The sequence below is a fragment of the Bubalus kerabau genome, chromosome 10, assembly GCF_029407905.1.
Source record: "Bubalus kerabau isolate K-KA32 ecotype Philippines breed swamp buffalo chromosome 10, PCC_UOA_SB_1v2, whole genome shotgun sequence".
Lineage (NCBI taxonomy): Eukaryota > Metazoa > Chordata > Mammalia > Artiodactyla > Bovidae > Bubalus > Bubalus kerabau.
Window position 1 is genome coordinate 25241161 of NC_073633.1, and position 17826 is coordinate 25258986.

Below are 17826 nucleotides of genomic sequence, written 5' to 3' on the forward strand. Positions count from 1 at the left end.
TCTTGAGCAGCATCTTGGATGCCAAGCTAGCATTTGTTAGTATACTGATGGGAAACAATTAATTTTAATCATTGATCTTCTCTCGCTACAGGCACTTCTGCTCACCTGCAGGCCACTCTACTATTGAGATTTCGGACTACTGATGGTGCCCCCGGGATGGCATATCACCATTTAATTCCACCATTAGTGAGCCTGCCTGTACATATGCACACACGCGCACACACACATGGCATAGTGCTCCCAATCTCCTCCTGGGACACCAGGACCTCCCCAATCCCACTGTACCTCCGCAAAGCCCAACACACACTGATGCTGCTTTCTGCCACCTTGGCCTCTTCTGCAGCCAGCTTTCAGCCCAGACCCTGCAAATGACACCCCCCTGCCTGGGGGCTTCTGCGTCCCCTCCCACCCAGCAGCTCTCCAGTCTTTCCTGCCTCTTCCCTTAGAGCTCTAGCCCCATCTCTGGGGGGATGGTCCCCACTTTTCCACTGTGGGGGCTTGAGGGAAGGGGAGCAGCTGGTGGGGAATGGGAGCAGAGAATGAGGAAGGCAACAGAGACTCAGGCAGGCAGTGATTTTGTTTTTTTATTCTATACAAGTGGAGAGAGAGCCCCTGGGGATAGAGAGACAGATCTGCCCTCCCAGGAGAGGAGATCTGCAAAGCAAGCAGAGCCTCCCTCTCTCCAGGCTGCTCCCCGACTTCTGGTCCCCCATGCCTCATCCTGCACCCCTGGGACAGGGGCTGGCAGAGGGGCTTGGGGGTGTGGGGGCGGGTGGGGGTCGGAGTCCTTGTGAGGCACATGTTGAGAGGAGGGCTGGGGAGGGTGCCGTAGCGGCTGTCAGTCTGTTCCCGGCTCGCTGGTTCCTGCTGGGAAAATCCAGGGAACCCTGTCTCCCCAGCAAGGAGAGCCAGCCACCCCGTGCGGGGATGCTGCGTCAGATGGATGGGTGGGCAGGGGGACCACCCTCTCACCGCCCCTCTGGCACCTGTGGGGTCAGGGGGCTGTCTTCTGTCAGGTTCCAGCTTGTCACAGGACTGCGCCCGCCGTGTCCGCTTAGGCTTCAGGGGGGCAGTCCGGCGGCCTGGATCTGGGGGCCCTGCAATGACAGTCAAGGCAGGCCTAGCATGTGAGTGGGGCTCCCGGGCTGGGTGCTCACCCAAGCTGTGGCTCCTGGCTGTCTGCCACTCATCCTGTGCCCAGGAAGGGACCCGAGGTCGGGGGGGGCAGCGAGGCCCCAGAGGTGCCCCAGCCCCTCTAGCAGGTGGCGCACCTTGGATCTCAGGCTCCTCTTGGTCTTGCTGTGAGCCCAGCTGCAGCCGGGGTTTGTTCATTCCTGGGGCTGCACCCCCAGTCTCGACCTCCTCCCGGCCCCCTGGCTCCTGTGGGGCCCGGCGGCCCCTGGGCACAGCCACGGGCTTGGGGGGCTTCAGAGCTAATGGAGGGTCCTGCAGCCGGCAAAGAAGGAAGCCGGGTCAGTTAGTTTGTCCTTTTGCTTCATCAAAGGTCCCTCCCCACGGCCTTGCTGGCTCTCACCTTAGCATTCCTGGTGGAAACCGTCCTCTCTGGGAAGACAGCCCCCTCCTTTTCCTCCTCTCCATCTTGGGAGGCTGGGCTGGGGCTCTGGCAGCCATGGTTGGGGGCGCTCTCCTCAGCTGGGGGATGGGAAGAGAGGAGAAACTGCAGGAAAAGACATTCTTGCATAGCCCTCCCAGTCCCCTGCCCCTGTAAAGCCCTGGAGGCCAGGACTTTCCCCTCCAAGCCCCTCTGCTCCTGCGTCTCTGCCTTGGATGTCTCCTTCTGCGCTCCAGTTTCCTTAGCCCTTGGTCCCCAGGATCCTCCTGAGCCTGTCACCTCTGCAGGGAGCTCGGGCTGACCCTCTTGAAGAGCAGGGACAGAGCCAGGGTCTGGGGCCTGCTGGGTTCACAGGCATGGTCGCCCATCCAGGGCTGCAGTGCCCCGGGGCCCTGCCAAGGCTGCAGCCCGGCCTTCCTAGGACTCTCTGCCAGTCTGATTTAGGTGGTGAATCTGGAGGAGAGGTGCCTGGCATTCTCACTGCACCCTAGCCCCGCCTTGTGGCTTTATGCACTCCAGACCTGAGGATACGTTACGTGGATGGGATTGTCTGTGTGTGTATCTGTGAGGTGCAGGTAAGGAAGACCTGGAGGGTGTGGAAGTAGGTGTGTGTGTGGGGGGACGGGGTGCTCCCCCCAGCCCCCACAACCGTGGTCTCCTAAATGAAAGCTGGAACCCGTCTTCGGGTGTCTTAACTAGCCTGCTTATGGGACAGGATCATCAGGGAAGATGTTCCACATGATGTGTTGGCCTTGGAGGATGGGGCAGGTGCCCAGGCATTGCCAAACCTCAGGCCAGCCTAGCTCTGCAGGGCACCCTCATGCCCTAGGCCTGGGGTGGGAGTGGAGGAGGGAAGGGAGTGTCAGCCTCTCCAGGGAGATTTGTCCCTGTCAGTATTGTTGGAGGGTCACATTCCAGGCCTGTGGGAACTGAGAATGATGCCAAGCTGACTGGTTTTCCGTTAGCGGCTCCCTAAATGAAAGGTGCTCTGAACCCAGCGGAAGGGAGGTGTCATACTATGATCCCCCACCCTTTATTCTGGAAGGTAAATAACTTGTTTGAGGTCAACACTGCAGGTGGTGGCTGAGCCCAATCGAACACCCAGGGTGTCTGACCCCCAAGGCGGGGGGGGGGGGGCTCTTGCCCCTTCTGGTTGGCACCTTTCTGTGTGGGCAGAGGATTGTCTGGTGAGCTCTTTGTGGAGGAGACTGGAATGTTTGAGGTGGACCTGGTTGGTACTGCCCACCATTTCCCCAGCTGAGGTACACAGAGAGGCCTTCTTTATGGAGAGTACCATTCTGCTGATGGCCCCTGCTCTAGAGAATTCCCCGCGACCATCCACAAAGTTTTGTTCCTGTTGGCTCAGCCTGGCAAAGCACTTTTGTTCCATGGGGCCTTTCTTTGCACCCGGTGGTTTGTTTTTTTTTGGATGTAGTTTTGTAAATACCCTGAAGCATCTTTACAATGTTGATATTGTACTGCCCCACCTTGACTGGCTTGTCTGTTTGGACACACTCGGGCCTTCAGAGCTGCTGCCAGGAAAGAGGCTTTCCATACCTATGTGCCACGTGGCCTCTGCTCGGCGCATGGCACTGAAGCTCGGCTTGGTGCTTTGGGGGGGCGGCGGGGGCTTCCAGGCTCCAGGCCCTGGAGTGGAAGGAGAGGGTGGGAAAGAGAGAGGGGGGAAATGCATGTTGGGTGGGGCTGAGAGTGGGGTCAAAGGAAGGAAGTGAGGGCGCCCATTCTCACCTGCGTCGTCCGAAGAACGCCGTTTCTGCCAAGCCTGGACGCTGCCCTCCAGGTCTGGACCTGTGCCCTGAAAGGACAGCTGAGTCAGGTCATAAAAAAGTCTCTTCCGTGTGGGGACTGTGGTTAGCAAGGGGCTTCTGCTCTAGCATCTCATGTCATTGGTCCCTAGACACTCAGACTCTTTTCCTCAAAGAATGATACCCATACCACCCCTAGGGGACATAAGAAATGGTTTACATGAATGAATATAGTGTTATTTTAATATGTGTTTATGTGTCGTAGAAAAAACATGACTAGTACAAGCCTGTGATTTTAAAAGATGATAATGCTTAGGTCCACACTGAGTTTAAAAAGGTGAGTTGATTTCAATAAAAATATTATGTAAATAATGCCATGGTATGTGGATAAGGTTAAAGCAGTCATAAAGCTGGTGATCAAGTCACTAAAATTTGGGAATCCGCTCTAGAAGTTAAGTATTTTGGGGGCCACACACTTTACAAGGAAACAGAGGCTCCGGAAGCTTAAGTGACTTGTCCAGGGTTCTGCACCAAGTGTAGGGGCAGAGCCACAGCACACACCTTGCTCTCCAAAGCACTGCTCTCCACTGACCTACGAACCACAGGCCCATGGGGACGGGAGGGGGTAGGCCCTTGGGGAGGGGAGGCGGGTAGGCCCATGGGGAGGGGAGGGTGGTAAGCAGGGACCTGCAGGACCCCCAGTTTGCCACCCTGGGCTCCCCTCACCTCTCGTTTCCCATCGAAGCTCCAACCCTTGGCTCTTCCCAACCCAGGAAGGGCGACGCCGTGGACCCTCGGCTGCTGTGCTGCCCCGGGGGCCTGGCCTCCCTCCCCAGGCTCTGCCCCCTCAGTGCCCTGGAACAAGGTTACAGGTTAGAAGCAGTTTCTTATGGAGAAGGGGCTCCATACCTCTCCAAGTCCCCTGTCTGGAAGCCCTCTGAGGAGTCCTTCCACTGCCCTCATTTGCATGCTGGGAGTCTGGGTCACCAGGCTTAGCCCAAGGAGCCAAGGAGTGGAGACCTGGGATGACAAAGTTCTCCTGATCCCTGAGTTCTAGCATCCTGCCACTAATTGCCTGGGGTGGATGGGCTGTGTGGGAACCAGGACTCAGAGCCCCTGCCTCACTTACCGTCTTCCTGCGGAAGGAAGGCCCCCGGCTCCCGCCAAATGTGGGGAGGAGGCTGCTTTCTTCCTCGGGGCTCCAGCAGGGGGAGGAGTTATTGCCAAGGCTGGGGGGATCTGGGCTCGGGGGGCTCTCCTGAGTTGGGGGTGGGGGTGGGGGAGGAGGGAGGAGGAGCCCGGTGGTGGGGGAGCCTGGCCCCCTGTCTCCCTTGAAGCTCCGGGGCCGGCGAAAGTGAAACAGGCCTCGGCGCCTTTTCTTCTGCAGTGGAGGCAGTGGAGGTTCGGACAGGCCTGGACGCAGGGTCCTCAGAGTCCGGGGGTAGCTGGGCAAGGTCGGGGTGAGTTAGTGACTAAGTCGTGGGGAGAGCCCAGTGCCAGATGCTGAGGTCGTTCATGGTTCTCAGAATCCCCCACTCTCTCTCATCTAGGGTTCCCTGCTGCTCCATAACCCTGTCTACATATTCCCAGGGGATGGTGTCCTCAACTTTCCTGTCGTAACCCTCCAGCAGTCTCTTCCCTCCCAGGGACGCCTTCCCCCACTCCTCTCAGCCTCTCCAAGTGACCCAGTTCCTTCTGGAGACAGGCTGCAGCGTCTGTGCAGGACAGTGACAGCATGTGCCCTCCAGGCCGGGTACCACCGTCATCCCATCCCAGGGCCTGCTACCCAACCCCCAACTCCTGCAGTCCCACTCTGGTGGTTCATTCCAGCCCCATTCCTTCCAGCTGTCCTGAGGAGATTCAGACAACATGGGAACTAAGGGCTGGGAGGGGAAGAAAGAATGTGGGGGGAAATGTCCCAGAGAGACTGCCACTGGAGAAACCTCCCTGGGAGGTGGGTGGACACAGGAGCTTTCCTAGGGCCTCGGGGCCTGCTGAAACTGGGGGTGTGCCTGGATGCCGCACCTGGAGCTTTCATCCATGACTCTTCTGCTGAAGAAGTCCTCCAGCCCCTCATCCAGGCGGGTGGCCATTCCGTTCTCCTGACGGGTCCCTGGTACTGGCGCCTGCTGGGAGGAAAGTCCTGTAGGATATATTATCTGGGTGAGGAAGCCCTCCTCCCCTCTATTCAAGGCCAGCCCCCTGGGACTTGACCTTGCCTCCTCCTGACCCCATGCAAACACAGACTTCAGGCTACATGGGTATCTCAAGCTTGGCGGCTCTTGACTCTCACCAAAATGAGAACTGCCACTGTCCAGCAGACAGATTTCCTATCTGTGACCAGGTCTAGCTCCATCCAATCTGGATGCTCCCTCTTCTGTTCCATGGCCTGCCTGGGCCCCCGCCCGATCCCATAAGACTAGGACCTCTGGCACTGGTGTCCTAGAGCTAGAATCCCTGGCTCTGGCATTGCTAAGTGAGGTTGGTCCTCTGGTGAGGCCTTAGGGACTCACACTGGGCCGACCAGGTCCTGGAGGGGTGGTCCTGGGGGGCCGGGGCCGCCCTTGTGTTTGATGCCTTAGTTTATAGCCATGAGTGGGCAGCTCGGATAGACCTTCCCAGGAACCACTAGCTGCGGGCTGGCTGCTCCCGAGTCCTGAGAACCAGCCAGGGGGGATTCCCAGGCTCCCCAGCTGACTTTCCATGTCCTGAGGGCTCCCACCTGTGGGGACAGCAGCATTAGAGGGACTAGCAGGAGGGATGGGGAGAGAGCAGGCTGGAGAGGCAGAGATAAAAGAAACAGAATCAGTGCCATCAGCTCGGAGGCTGGAAGACTCACTAATGAAGGCAGACACTGGCCGGATCTTGCGGCAGCGTTTCTGCTTTTTGATGGCCATGGTGTCCTGCAGAGAGGGAGGCGAATGATGGGGCCAGGTGGCAAGTCCCAGGAGACCCACCTGGAGCCTCCCATTCCTCATGAAGTCTTCTCTTTAGACTCCATCCTGGCTCCCCGTCCTCAGGCAGCCGAGGCAATGGGATGAGGGAAGAGGCTGGTGGGGATCGGGGTGAGGGGATGAGACCCAGTGTGGGGCAGAGGGTGGAGTCCAGGGATGTAGAAAGGGACAGTGGTTTGCAGGTTCGGGGGCAGGACCAAGGTTAGGAGGGGAGTGGGGGTGCTCACGATGTTGGTTCCAAGCTCATCGTCTGTGGTCTCCTCGTGGTCGTGGTTCCGGCCTCGGCCTCGGGAGGACAGATCCTGCCCTTGGCCTGGCCCCCCTGGTGGATCTGACAATGTTCTTAGCTGGGCCAGGTGTCGGGCCTAGGGAAGGACAGGTGTGAACGAGGAAGATCAAGATCCCAAGGAGGTTGCCCGCCTCCCAGGATCTTGATGGGGAGGGTTAGGGGGGCAGGTGGGCTGATGTGGGATGGGGTAGAGGGCCTCCCTGGGCCTGGTGGAGGCTCAGAAGTCTTACCAGGCTCTTGTGGGAGTGGTATAGCTCCTGGAGGATCTCGTCTACTATGGAGTTGGTCAAGTAGGTGACGACTGAGAGCTTCACTTCACTGTGGGCACAGGGGGAGCTACTCAGCAACCCCGTCCCCACCTTGGAGTCTCTGCCCCAGCCTTTCCCAGATGCCTGAGGGAGTGGGCCAGCTGCCCTGGCTGCCCACGGAAAACACAGCTGCTATACAAGGTACCCTGGGTCTAGAACTCAGCTCCACCCACAGCCCTTCCAGCCTAGGAGTGTGTGGATGAGGAGGGTGCACGAAAAGGAACCGAGGGGAAAGAGGAGCACAGGGGCTCTGGGTCAGGTCCCTGGAGCTCCAGGGCAACAGATAGAGGTAAGTTGAGTTGCTGAGTGAATTCTGCTGGCCTTAGCTGGCATCACTGACTCAATGGACACGAGTTTGAGCAAACTCCAGGAGATAGTGAAGGACAGGGATGCTTGGAGTGCTGCAGTCCATGGGGTTGCAAAGAGTTGGACACAACTGAGTGACTGAACAGCATCAACAACTGCTGTAAGAGCAGGAACCAGTATTTCTTGAGCTTGCCTATTTCATGGGTTTGTGTTATAATTTTCCTTTGTTTCCTTGTCTTGAGAGGTGGTACCCAGACTGGAATGAAAGAGTGCTCTAGGGGCCACGAAAATGTGGGGGGATGGGCAGTGCAGTCCATGTACCCGTATTCTTTGTCCCTACCTCTGAGGAGGCTGTGCTCTGTTTCTAGAGGTCACTTCCTGGGGTCTGTGTGCGGCTGTGTGTATGTGTACACCTGTGTGCACTGTCTGGACTCCTAAACCCCAGCTCAGCATTTACACTTCTAGGGCAAAGACCAGTCAGACCCTAAATAGCAAGGTTGCAGTTGGTTAAAGATTCATCTCTTATAATGGAGATTGTCATTCATTATTCATTACTGATAGCTGGGCCCCGGAGTCCCTAAGTGCTCAAGGCCAAGTCCAGCCCGTCCCAGCCCCGCCCCTGCCTCTCACTCCAGCTTGTTCTGAATATCCTGTCCCGCCTGTTCCAGTAGCGCCCCGCGGATGAAGTTCCGGGGCACGGTGACACGCTCGGCCACGTTGCTCAGCATCTTGTTGTGCCCTTCGGCCACCCGCATGGCCACGGGGCATAATTCCTGCGTCAGGCTGACCATGGACTCCAGGATCACCTAGTGTGGGAGGAAAGGAAGCCAGAGCCCCAAGGAGGTCAGGGCTGGCCCCACAACGGAAGAGACTGCAGCGTGTCTAGCTCATCAAGGTCACAGGGCAGGTTAGCAGCAGAGCCTTGGACACTCAGGCCTCCCCACATCCTGGTCAGTGTTCCTGCCATCCTACCACATGGACACATGGACAAGGGATAGTCAGTCTAAGGATCAGAGTCCAGAGGGAGAGGTCAGAGTTCAGGGGCTAAGGCTGAAAGGAACAACAAACATCCAAGCCCAGTTTTTTGGCAATGCCTTGGGGCAGCGGGCATGTAGGTGGTCTTCTGCACTTCCTTCTTGCCCACAGTAATCCCCCTGTGCTGACCTCTGCCCTCGGCTAAGGGCCTTGGTCAGCACTGGGCTCCTCCCCCGGGACTTGCCTGCAGCTCCTTGTCCACAGCCTTGGACACCTCACTGGCCACTGACTCCAGCCTCTGCCGCACAGGCCCGTCGTTGGCCAGCATGTGGCCCAGCTCGTAGAGGCTGGGAAACAGCTGGAGAAGGAACAGGGTCTGATGAGAAAGCCAGAATTGGGCCTCGCTGGGTCTCTGGGGGGCCCTGGGCTAGGAAGGTAGATGCACGGGGCAGGGGGTGGATGCTCCTGGGTTGGCACGTGGCCTTCCTGTGCTCTCCAGACTGTCAGGGGAGGGCGGGGCTGCAGAACGCTCACCGCCCGAGAGTTCTTGGCATCCTTGATGAGATCCCGGGCGTAGAGCAGCTCGTCTTGCACAGGCTCCAGGGGGCACAGCCTCAGGGCCCGGACCTCCTCCTGCACCCGTCCGCACAGTCGCTGCAGCATCTGCAGCACAGTGGCAGGAGTGTCAGGGGGGACCCCCGCCTCTTCACCTTCCCAGGTGGGCCCTGGGCGCCCCATTTCTGGGCTCCCTTGGACCATGTCGCTGGCCGCCACTGACAGGGCAAGGGTGACGTCTGCCGATGGCCTGTCCCCTCCTCTTCTTGGGAGGCCATTCTTGAACGCTCAGCAGAGCTCCCACAGTCCTGGGACCCCTTGTCCGGGACCCCTGCTGTTTGCCCACATGTTCTCTCATGTTTGGGGCCCACGTTCTGCATGTCCATTCTGTTTGCTCTCTCACACGCTCAGTCCAGCTGTAGGCACCTCAGGATGCCTCTCTCCCGACCCCTCCCCACCCCGCCCTGCACTCCAACACATCGCCCCTGTGCTCCCCGCATGCCCACGTGCGCCCCCATGTCCCCGAGGGAAACGTTTACTTGCTCGGCGCTGCTGGTCACCAGGCCCTGCTGCAGCCTGAAGGCCTGCTCCTGGGGGCATGTCTGGGAGTGATTGTTCCTCACCAGGCACCACTGGATCTAGAGATGATGGGTGGGTGGGGTCAGGACCAGGGCAGGCGGGCTGGCCCCTGCCCCCGGGGATCCACCCCGCTCAGGCCACCACCTTCTGCCAGACGTCCTCGGTGCGCTCAGGGGCGCTGCGGTAGGCTTGGGAGATGTCGCTCACTGGGAAGGACATGAAGCGCAGCGTGTGGTTGCTGTGGGACAGAGCGGCACAGCTGGGTGGGGAGGAGGTGGCAGGGCAGGCTCCTGCTGCCCACACCCACCTCTTGCTGACCACGTCCCTCCACAGTCCTCCTTAACGTTTCTATGCAATTAGGTCAGATGCACTGGAATGGGGCTTGTGAAGTTCAGGCTGGATCCAGGTACAGGGAGACTGGGGGCTTGGTTAGGGCAGGGCCCTAGCCTACTCACCTCTCCAGGGCCCTCGCAATGTCCAGAAAGCCCAGGGCGGATGTATTGTTCCGATCCCAGAGGATAGTTCTGGGGAAAGGATGGGCATCAGCTTGGTACCCCTCCTACTGGGCCTCTCTTAGGGAGCAGGGACAGCCCCACCGGGAGCCCTCCCACCTTTCCTGGTTAATAAGGCTGACTCAGAGATAGTCCTGGGACTAAGGGTCTCCTGGAAACTGGGGTATAAGCAGTGAGGCAGCAGGGAGGGCAGGTATGTGTGTTTGGGGGAGGGCTGGGGCTCCAGGTGAGAGGGTCGAGGTGTGGGCCCCACCTGAGGGAGGAGTTTATCTGCAGGGCCTTAGACAACATCTTGGCCCCGATGTCCTCCATGCCATTGCCGCTCAAATCCACCTTTGCCAGGCAGGTGTTGCTGCCCAGGGCATTGATGAGGATGCTGGTGCGAAGCTTCAGCCGGGAGTCTGCCACCGACAGTGACTGCAGGGACTGTGTGGGCAAGTGGGGAGTTGGACCCAGTCCCTGCAGCCCCCATCACTGCAGGTCCCCTCCCAGGCCCCGGCACTCACACAGTCCTCTTCCTGGATCAGCTGTACCAGCTTGTGGAGGATCTCCTCCAGGGTCCTGCAGGGAGTTGGGGCTCAGAGTAGGAGGAGAGGGGGCTGGGGTCATGCTACTGGAGCAGCAGAAAGGTGGTCAGGGGTGATACAGTGAGCCAAAAGAATAAGCCGATGATGGAGCGGGGGTCTGTGGGTATAGGGAGGGGGGCCTCACTTGGCCTTGACATTGAAGTTCTTTCCCAGGAACAGGTGCTTGAGAGACTTGTTCTTCCCAAGTGCAGGCACCAGTGTCAGGAGGTCCGAGTCGAACCCTGGCCAGCAGATGGAGAAGCCTGGACTTGAGGCCTGAGTCTCACTGGAGTCATCTGAGGGTTTCTCCCCCAGGCTCCAGGCCCCTGTCCCCACCTGGCCCCCAGGAAGGGGGAGGCCCCCACTCACCATTGTCTGACAGATCCAGGCTGCCCACACAGGTGACAGCCCCCAGCTGCTCCTGCAAAGCCTGGGCTCCAGCTGAGCGGAGCTGTAGGGACACAGTGGGGGTGAGGCAGGAGGCAGGGGCTGGTGTGGAAGATAGGGCCCCTCTAATGCTCAGAGATAAGAGGAGTCACGCCAGGATTCAAGGTCAAATCGGGTCTTGGGTGTGAAATCAGGAGGCCCTTTCTCCACACCAGATCCTTCCCTAGGGCTCTCTTCCCTTCCTTCTGCCAGAAAAATCTCTGGGCCGCTGCTCTGGAGACAGCCTGTTCCTGCCATCTGCTGGGAAAGCCTGGTATTTCCCATCCCCAAGCGCTCAGGGAGGGGATATCGGAGACTGGAAATGACCTCTAGAAAGAGTGGAGGTGTGGTCAGGTTGTGGGGCTGCAGAGGGGTAGTGCAGAGGCAACATGGAGTCAGAGCTTGACTTAGGTCAGAGGAATGGCAGAGGAAGGAGGGCTCACCTCACAGCTACTGAGGTCCAGGTGCAGATCACTGAGGTGACTGTTGAGGGACAGGCCCTGGAGCAGCGCCCTGTGGGAGCAAGGTCAGTGGGCCCACCTTTACCCTTCGCCCCTTCTCCCAGGGCTCCCCCTCGGACGCCCCCAACCCTGCACCCACCCGACCTGAGGGCCTCCAGGGGCAGCCTCGTGGCCGACAGGTTGACGTGGCTCAGAGTGTAGGCGCTGCTGAAGAACTGCTTAAAGGCCGGGGGCGCCTCCCGGCCCTTCCTGTGGAGATGTCTGGGGTCAGCAAGGGAGGGGGTGCCCATGACTTGCCCCTCCCCTCCCCACACCCCTGCGCTCCCACCTGTGGGAGCAGCTGTTTCGCGCCAGGTTGAGGTAGGTGAGGTGGGAGCAGCAGCCGTGAAGCAGGGCGCCCAGAAGCTGTGAGGGAGACAGGGCATGTCTCAAGGGGCAGTGCGGACTCCCTCCTCCAACCCCACCGAGGTCCTGGCGCTTCACCCTCTGTGGTCAGTCTGCGCAAGTCCCGCTGTGCCTGCCTCACTTAGCCTCTTCAAGCCTCAGTTTCCCCTCTGTGGAAAGCGGGTGTCCTCCCACCTGCCCGGCCCCAGGGGTGTGAGAGGCTCATAGGCAGTGGATGTGTTAAAGCCAGGGCCACCACAGGCTTATAAGGTGGCTGGTTCAGGTTAGGGAAGGAGTCCTTTCCCCCGGGGGGACTCAGCCCTGCGCTGGGGTGCACAGCCAGGGGATGGAGCCAGGCTGGCTTTCAGGCACAGCTGGCACAACCTTGGGCAGCGCATAGACAAAGTGCCACACGGGGTGAGCTTTGGGGTTGCTTTGGAATTTTGCTGAACCTGAAGCCGTCCTGCCAGCTTGGCCCACATCTGTACTCAAAGAGAGTACAGAGATCAGACAGTACAAGGTGAGGCAGAGACCCACCCTGGCCTCCCCAAGTCCCTGCAGGCTGGCTCCCCCATCACCAACCCCTCACCGAGTCGATGGTGCAGTCAGTCCCCGCCAGGTCCAGGTGTACCAGGGCATTGGGCTGGGCCAGGAAACTGTAGAGGGCCTGGGAAGGAAGGACAGAGGGGGCTGCAAGGGGAGGGGTGACAGAGTCCCTCCCGTCCCCAGGGCTAAAGGGCAGAGACTCCAGGCCCTGAGTGTATTTCTGCAGGGACTTGAGGCACCGTGCGTGGACTCACGTTGGCCTCGTCGGTGGCGAGCAGCCCAGGGTTCTTGCTCAGGTCCAGGTACCGGAGGGAGCTGGCAAAGGCCGGGTTGGCCCCAAAGGTCTGGCCCAGCGCCTGGAGCCCTGAGCACAGCGGGCACTGGGCTGGGTTGGCCCCCACCCCCACCTCTCCCCCTTGCATGCAACTCTTCCCCACTCCCCAGCTGTGCTCCTGTCCCTTCTGTGATCCTTGGGATGCCATGTGCATGGGTGAGGCCTCTGGGACTTGATACCCAGGTAGTACGGGAAGGGGAGGGGTCAGGGGCCAGAGGTCAGGGGTCCCGGGGCAAGTACCTCTAGGGGAGATGGCAGTCTTGGCCAGGCACAGTTTGGTGAGGCCAGTGGGGAAGCAGAGGAGCTGCTGGCTCAGACTGAGGAAACCTGGGGAGTGGAGAGAGAAAAGGGCCTCCCTGAGAGATAGGCAGTGGGGGCAGGCAGTGCAGAGTCAGACAGGGGGCTTGAGTGGAATGTGGGCCTGGGGTCTAGGATGGAGGTACTGGGATAGGGGCTGGCATCAGGTTGGAGAGCCCCTGTTCAGCCCTGGGTTGGGCTCTGGGCTGGGCTGGGGGGTTCTGCATTGCGGTGGGGGGCAGGATTCAGGGCCGGGGCTCACCCTTGTCCTCGATGGGGTTGTGGGACAGAGTGAGGGCATGCAGCACACAGCTCCCGTTCTCCCCAAACACCCCGGCCAGCTTCTGGACAAAGTCCCTTCAGGGAAGGGGAGGAAGGATGTGTTTGTCCCAGGCTCTGGGCTTCCCCTCCTCCTCCATCTGCCTGCCTGGCTGGGGCTGCGATGGTCAGAGGTCCCCGCAGGTGAGGAGCAGCTCGGGGCCTGCAGGGAGCCTGCTGTCACTCAGGAGTACCTGGGAAGTGGTGCTGAGACAAAGCCCAGCTGCGGGCCCTCGAGACAGGAGCAGAGTAGTCTGCTCTGCGGCTGAAGGCAGGAGGGGATGGGGCTCGGAGATACTGGGGAAGGCCGTGGAGCTGGGGGTCGGGAGGCTTAGGTGGGACTTGCTGTGTGCCCTCTTTGGGCCTCAGTCTCCTCTTCTGTAAAGTGAGGAGCTGGATGAGATGGTTCTACATCACGAGGCCTACATCATGCCCTGAGGTTCTGGGACCCTAAGACTACATCAAGGGGCACCACTGCCCAAGGAGGAGGCTGGCCTCACGTCTTAAGCCCGGCATTGTCCAGCACCAGCTCTTCAAGGCTCCCCGACTTGCTCAGGGTGTGTAGCACCTGTTCTAGCACTTCAGAGCCCTGGGGACAGAGGGGGTCGTGTGGTCAGGAGCCAGAGAGGGCACTACTCTCCCGTCCCCCATTCCTCCTAGACCCTACCAGCCGCAGGTCTTTGCAGTAGAGTTTGGTGAACCATTGGTTGTAGGCCAGGGCTGCCACCATTAGGGCCAAGTCTCTGTGGGAAGATTGATGGGGGCAGGAAAGTGGTGAGCAGGTGACTGGGGCAGGAAAGAAGAGACTAAGGATGGGGTGGTTAAAGCTTAGATGGGTGGAGGGCAGTGGGTGTCGGGGCTGGGAGACAGATCCCAGGCTTTGTGGGGCTAGAAGGGAGAGGTTAGAAGGGCCAAGGCTGGGCTGAGGCTGGAATGCGGGGTTAAGTCTCTATCCCATCTACTTACCGGCTCTCCAAGTGGCTGAAATCCAAAAGATTGAACTCTCGGTTATCCTCGGCATGATAGATGGTGTCCACATCCTTGGAGAGGTGGAACTGGCTCGCATCTGCTCCCCTCCTCCGTGGCCCCTCCCTCCGGGTCCCACCTGCCCGCCTGCCAGGTCCCTGCCCAAACGCACCCATTGCACCTCTTCACGGCAGTGCAGCCCGTTGTAGTCGCACAGGGCAGCGTAGGTCTCAGAGAAGCCACCTGTGGGGCAGGAGATGGGCTGGCTCCTTAAAGGCTAAGGGGGTGGGGAAGAGACTTGGAGCATTCAAGGAAAGGTCAAGGTCATTTTATGTGCCAGTGTCTTGGGTTCCTGCAGCATCATGAACCTCCGAGGTCTGGGAGCTGTGGAGCCTCAAGCCCTATACACAGAGGACTCTGAGCAAGGGGCAGGGTGGTGTAGGTCCCCTTTCCCTCAAACCTGCCCCTGCTCACCGCAGACACTGTGGGTGGTGGATGTGGAAGTCTCAGAGTTAGGGGACGTGTCTCGGGGCCCATCCGGGGTGTCTGCATTTCCACGCCGGATTAGACTCCTGGAAAAACAACAAATCCATCCCAAGACGGGTGGAAAGAGGCTCTCAATTCTTCCTCTGTTACAGCTTCTGGATCCCTAGGAAAAGCAGCACTGGGGACATGAGAGCTCTTCTCCTTGGTGTCACAGGGTCCCAGGACCAGGGGAGGGAGGGGGGAGGGGACTTCTTTATTGTCTGACCCCTGAGAGACTCCTCCTTTGCCACTCACCCAGGGCCAGGGCAGACCTTGGAGAGGGCAGAGCTCACATGTCGTGTCACCTGGTCCACGCTCTCAGCTGATGGCAGCCGCATGCTCACCATGCCACGCTCCGTCTCCACTAGGATCTGGGGGAGAGGGAGCGGCAGGGACTCAGACATAGGTTCCCTCCTCCTGCTGGCCCAGGAGTGGGGCCCACGCTCCAGAGCTCACCTGGTTCTGACTGAGCGTGTTGAAGGCGCGGATCTCTAGGACATTGAAGGAGCTCTCCACCTGAGGGGTGGGGGCATGGGAATGTGCAGCTCCTGGTCAGGGCCTGGCTGCTGGGCTCAGAGGAGGGCACCCTGGGTGTTCTCCCACTCATCAGCCCAACTCACCTTGGCTGGGACTTTAAGGGGGAAGAGGTGGAGACGCCAGGAGGTCAGGGCCTTCAGAGAGGGAAAAATAGAGCATCAGCAGCAAATGGTAGTTTCCTGGGATCTAGTCCCCCTGCCCTCTGTCAGCGCCCTCAGCCCATGTGCACTCCCTGCCAGCTGGCCTTCTGCTCTGAAAGTCCCTGCTTCTCTCTTATGCCCTGCCCCAGGTTCCTGGACAACCAGCCAGTCCAGTCTCCCCCTCCCACAGGCTATGTCTTTTCAGCACTCCTCCACCTGTCTCCTTTGCCCCCCAGGTTCCTTGCCCTTACCAGCCCAGGTGCCCTTGATTCCCCCTTCCTTCCCCCAGTCCAGTCCCTTACCAGTACTCGGTCCTCGAACTTCTTGGGCTTTGTCTCCAGCTTCACGCGATGTTGTTGGAGCACAGCCCCTTGGCTCAGGCACCTCCGGATGCTGTCTGCAGGTGGGTAGTAGGCTGCTCAGGGCCCCCCTTACCCTAGCCACCCCCACATACCCAAGGCCCTCCAGGGGCAGGGGCAGAGAGGAGGAGAGAGAATCAGAGAGAGATGAAGAACAGGAATTGAGATCTTTCCTTCTTGGGTAACTTTTTCTATTAGAAAGGCAGGGGTGCTACGGAAAAAACTCTGGCTTCTGCTGTCCCTGAGTTGAGGGACAGTAGTTGGGTGGCACTCTGGGAGAGTGTGAAGGATTTTCCCAACCCGTGCACTCCAGCAGCTGTCAACCCATACAGAGTGAGTCATTGTGTAGGGGCGTGGGGGTGTCCCACTACATGCTTGATGGTCTGCTGTGGTGTCTGCCTTCTACTATGTGTGTAAAGAAGATGCCAGGGAGCTTGTGTTGAGGATGGGTAAGTGTGAATGAGTATGCTGTACTTGCAGTTGTGAAAGGGGCACAGAGCCAGCCAGTTCTCCTGTGGGTGGGGGGTAGGGAGGTAGGAAGGAGTTAGTGTTTAAATGAGTCCCATATCCATCTGCTGGAGAATCATCCAGATATCCCAGTGTGCGTGCGTGCATGCCTGTGTGTGTGTGTGTGTGCAGTTTCTGTAAAGATGTGGGTACACACACCTCACAACTGTGCTTGTGTGCCTCTGGAGGTGTGGGAGATGGGCACAGTGTAGCATGCCTCTGAGTATCCTTGAGAGTCCTGGTCTCTGCCTGGGCTAGCCTGTGCTCCCACCTCTGGGGGTCAGGGTTGTGGCTGTGCTGGGGGGTCGGTCTTGGTTTGGAACAGTCTGAGGACCAGGCAAACAGGAGAGGCCTTGAGGTGTGGGTGTGGGGTAGAGAGCAGGGGGCAGGCTGGTATGAGGGTTGTTGTAGGTGAGCTGCAGAGACCCTGTTCCCGGTTTTAGCTCCAGTCCAAGCCCTCTTCCCTGACTCCCGTCTTTGCCCCCACTGGCCTGGGCACAGCCCGGCTTCTTGAGGGGCTCTTTGGAGCCAGTTCCGGGGCGGGGCCGGGAGGAGGGAGGGTGTTGAGCCCAGAGGCGGTCAGGACCTGGGGCAGCTCCCATCACCCGGCGGGGCGGGCCTGGCCCCGCCCGGCGGGGGAAAGGGGACTCTCCGGCGGCGAGACTGGATGCTTCGCCTAGGGATGGGCCAGGATAGCTGAGAGTCAGCCCCAGGGAGCGTGAAGGGACTGCACCTGTCACTGAAGATCGGGACGGGAGGCTCTGGGACAGGTAGGTCCTGAAGGGTGAGGCGAGGGGGCAGCGGAGGATGCTCTGGGGACAGCGATGCCCCGAGCTGGGATGCAGAGGCAGGGGGCTGCCTTGGAACCGGGATGCATGAGGGGCGGAGGGACTGGGGTGTACCGCGGAGAGGAACGCACTAGGGCTGGGAGGCTCCCGGACGGAGCGTCCCAGAGACCACCGCAGCCTCGTACCTTGCAGCTCGCGGGTGAGCTCCGCGCTGGACTTGGCCATGGCGGCCGCTGCTGCCGCTGTTGCTGCAGAGGAGCCGCCGTCACCGCCGCCGGGGAGCCGCGGCACATGCTAGACCCGGCTCCGGCAGGGCCCGGCCGCTGAGCGCTGCAGCAGCCGCGGAGCCCGCTCCTGTCAGGGGCGGCTGCGCGAGCGCTCCTCCCCCCGCCTCGGAGCGCCGGGTCTCCCGCCCCGCCCGGAGAGGTGCTGGATTGAGCATGCGCGCCGCGCCTCCTGGCCGCGTGAGACCCTGCGCGCGCTCGCGCCCACCCCTCCCGCCGGCTCCCGCGTGCGACACCCTGTGCGTGTCGCCTTGGAGCCCGCGCTATCTCCCGGGCGGGGGCACAGCGCCCTTACTTTCCGTGTCATCCACTCCTCGGGCACCGTCAGCAGAACGTATTTCTTTTGTTTGTGGGCCTGGGTACCCCTCGCGGGGTCATCCTTGCCAGGCTCCTCCCTTTTCACTGCTTGCTCGGGACGCGTCTGGCTCGTCCTCGCTGACCCTCGAAGGAAGGAACTTGCGGCCAAGGGCGATGCTAGGAGAGGACCTGGCCACATCTGGGGAAGTTCGACCTTCCTTTCCCGCTTTCCCAGCCTCGGTGATCCCTGCGATGTTCTTGGCACCATCCCCGC

The 17826-nt window shown here is 60.0% G+C and overlaps 1 protein-coding gene across 1 annotated transcript; it reads right to left on the reverse strand.

The window, feature by feature from the left end:
• Positions 1 to 838: 838 nt before the first annotated feature.
• CARMIL3 (capping protein regulator and myosin 1 linker 3) lies at positions 839 to 17294 on the reverse strand. Its single transcript, XM_055537019.1, has 40 exons — positions 17157 to 17294; positions 15620 to 15714; positions 15261 to 15311; positions 15097 to 15156; positions 14896 to 15011; positions 14590 to 14687; positions 14288 to 14358; positions 14116 to 14189; positions 13817 to 13892; positions 13650 to 13738; positions 13094 to 13188; positions 12775 to 12861; positions 12455 to 12564; positions 12244 to 12321; positions 11599 to 11675; positions 11415 to 11519; positions 11253 to 11322; positions 10753 to 10834; positions 10529 to 10625; positions 10324 to 10378; positions 10071 to 10243; positions 9761 to 9829; positions 9450 to 9543; positions 9266 to 9364; positions 8706 to 8834; positions 8416 to 8529; positions 7827 to 8002; positions 6813 to 6900; positions 6521 to 6658; positions 6179 to 6242; positions 5853 to 6061; positions 5365 to 5465; positions 4469 to 4784; positions 4066 to 4194; positions 3323 to 3389; positions 3131 to 3220; positions 1529 to 1653; positions 1272 to 1446; positions 987 to 1097; positions 839 to 864 (listed from the first exon to the last, which is right to left on the reverse strand). The coding sequence occupies exons 1-40, from the start codon at positions 17194 to 17196 to the stop codon at positions 839 to 841; spliced, it is 4119 nt and encodes a 1372-aa protein (XP_055392994.1). The 5' UTR covers positions 17197 to 17294.
• Between the last annotated feature and the right edge of the window lie 532 nt (positions 17295 to 17826).

Coding starts and splice junctions, on each gene's coding strand:
- CARMIL3 (XM_055537019.1), bottom strand. CDS start 17,196: ATGGCCAAGTCCAGCGCGGAGCTCACCCGCGAGCTGCAAG. Junction 4,785..5,364: donor GTCATGGATGAAAGCTCCAG/GTGCGGCATCCA, acceptor GACCTTGCCCAG/CTACCCCCGGACTCTGAGGA. Junction 1,654..3,130: donor AGAGGCCACGTGGCACATAG/GTATGGAAAGCC, acceptor CCCATCCCCCAG/CTGAGGAGAGCGCCCCCAAC.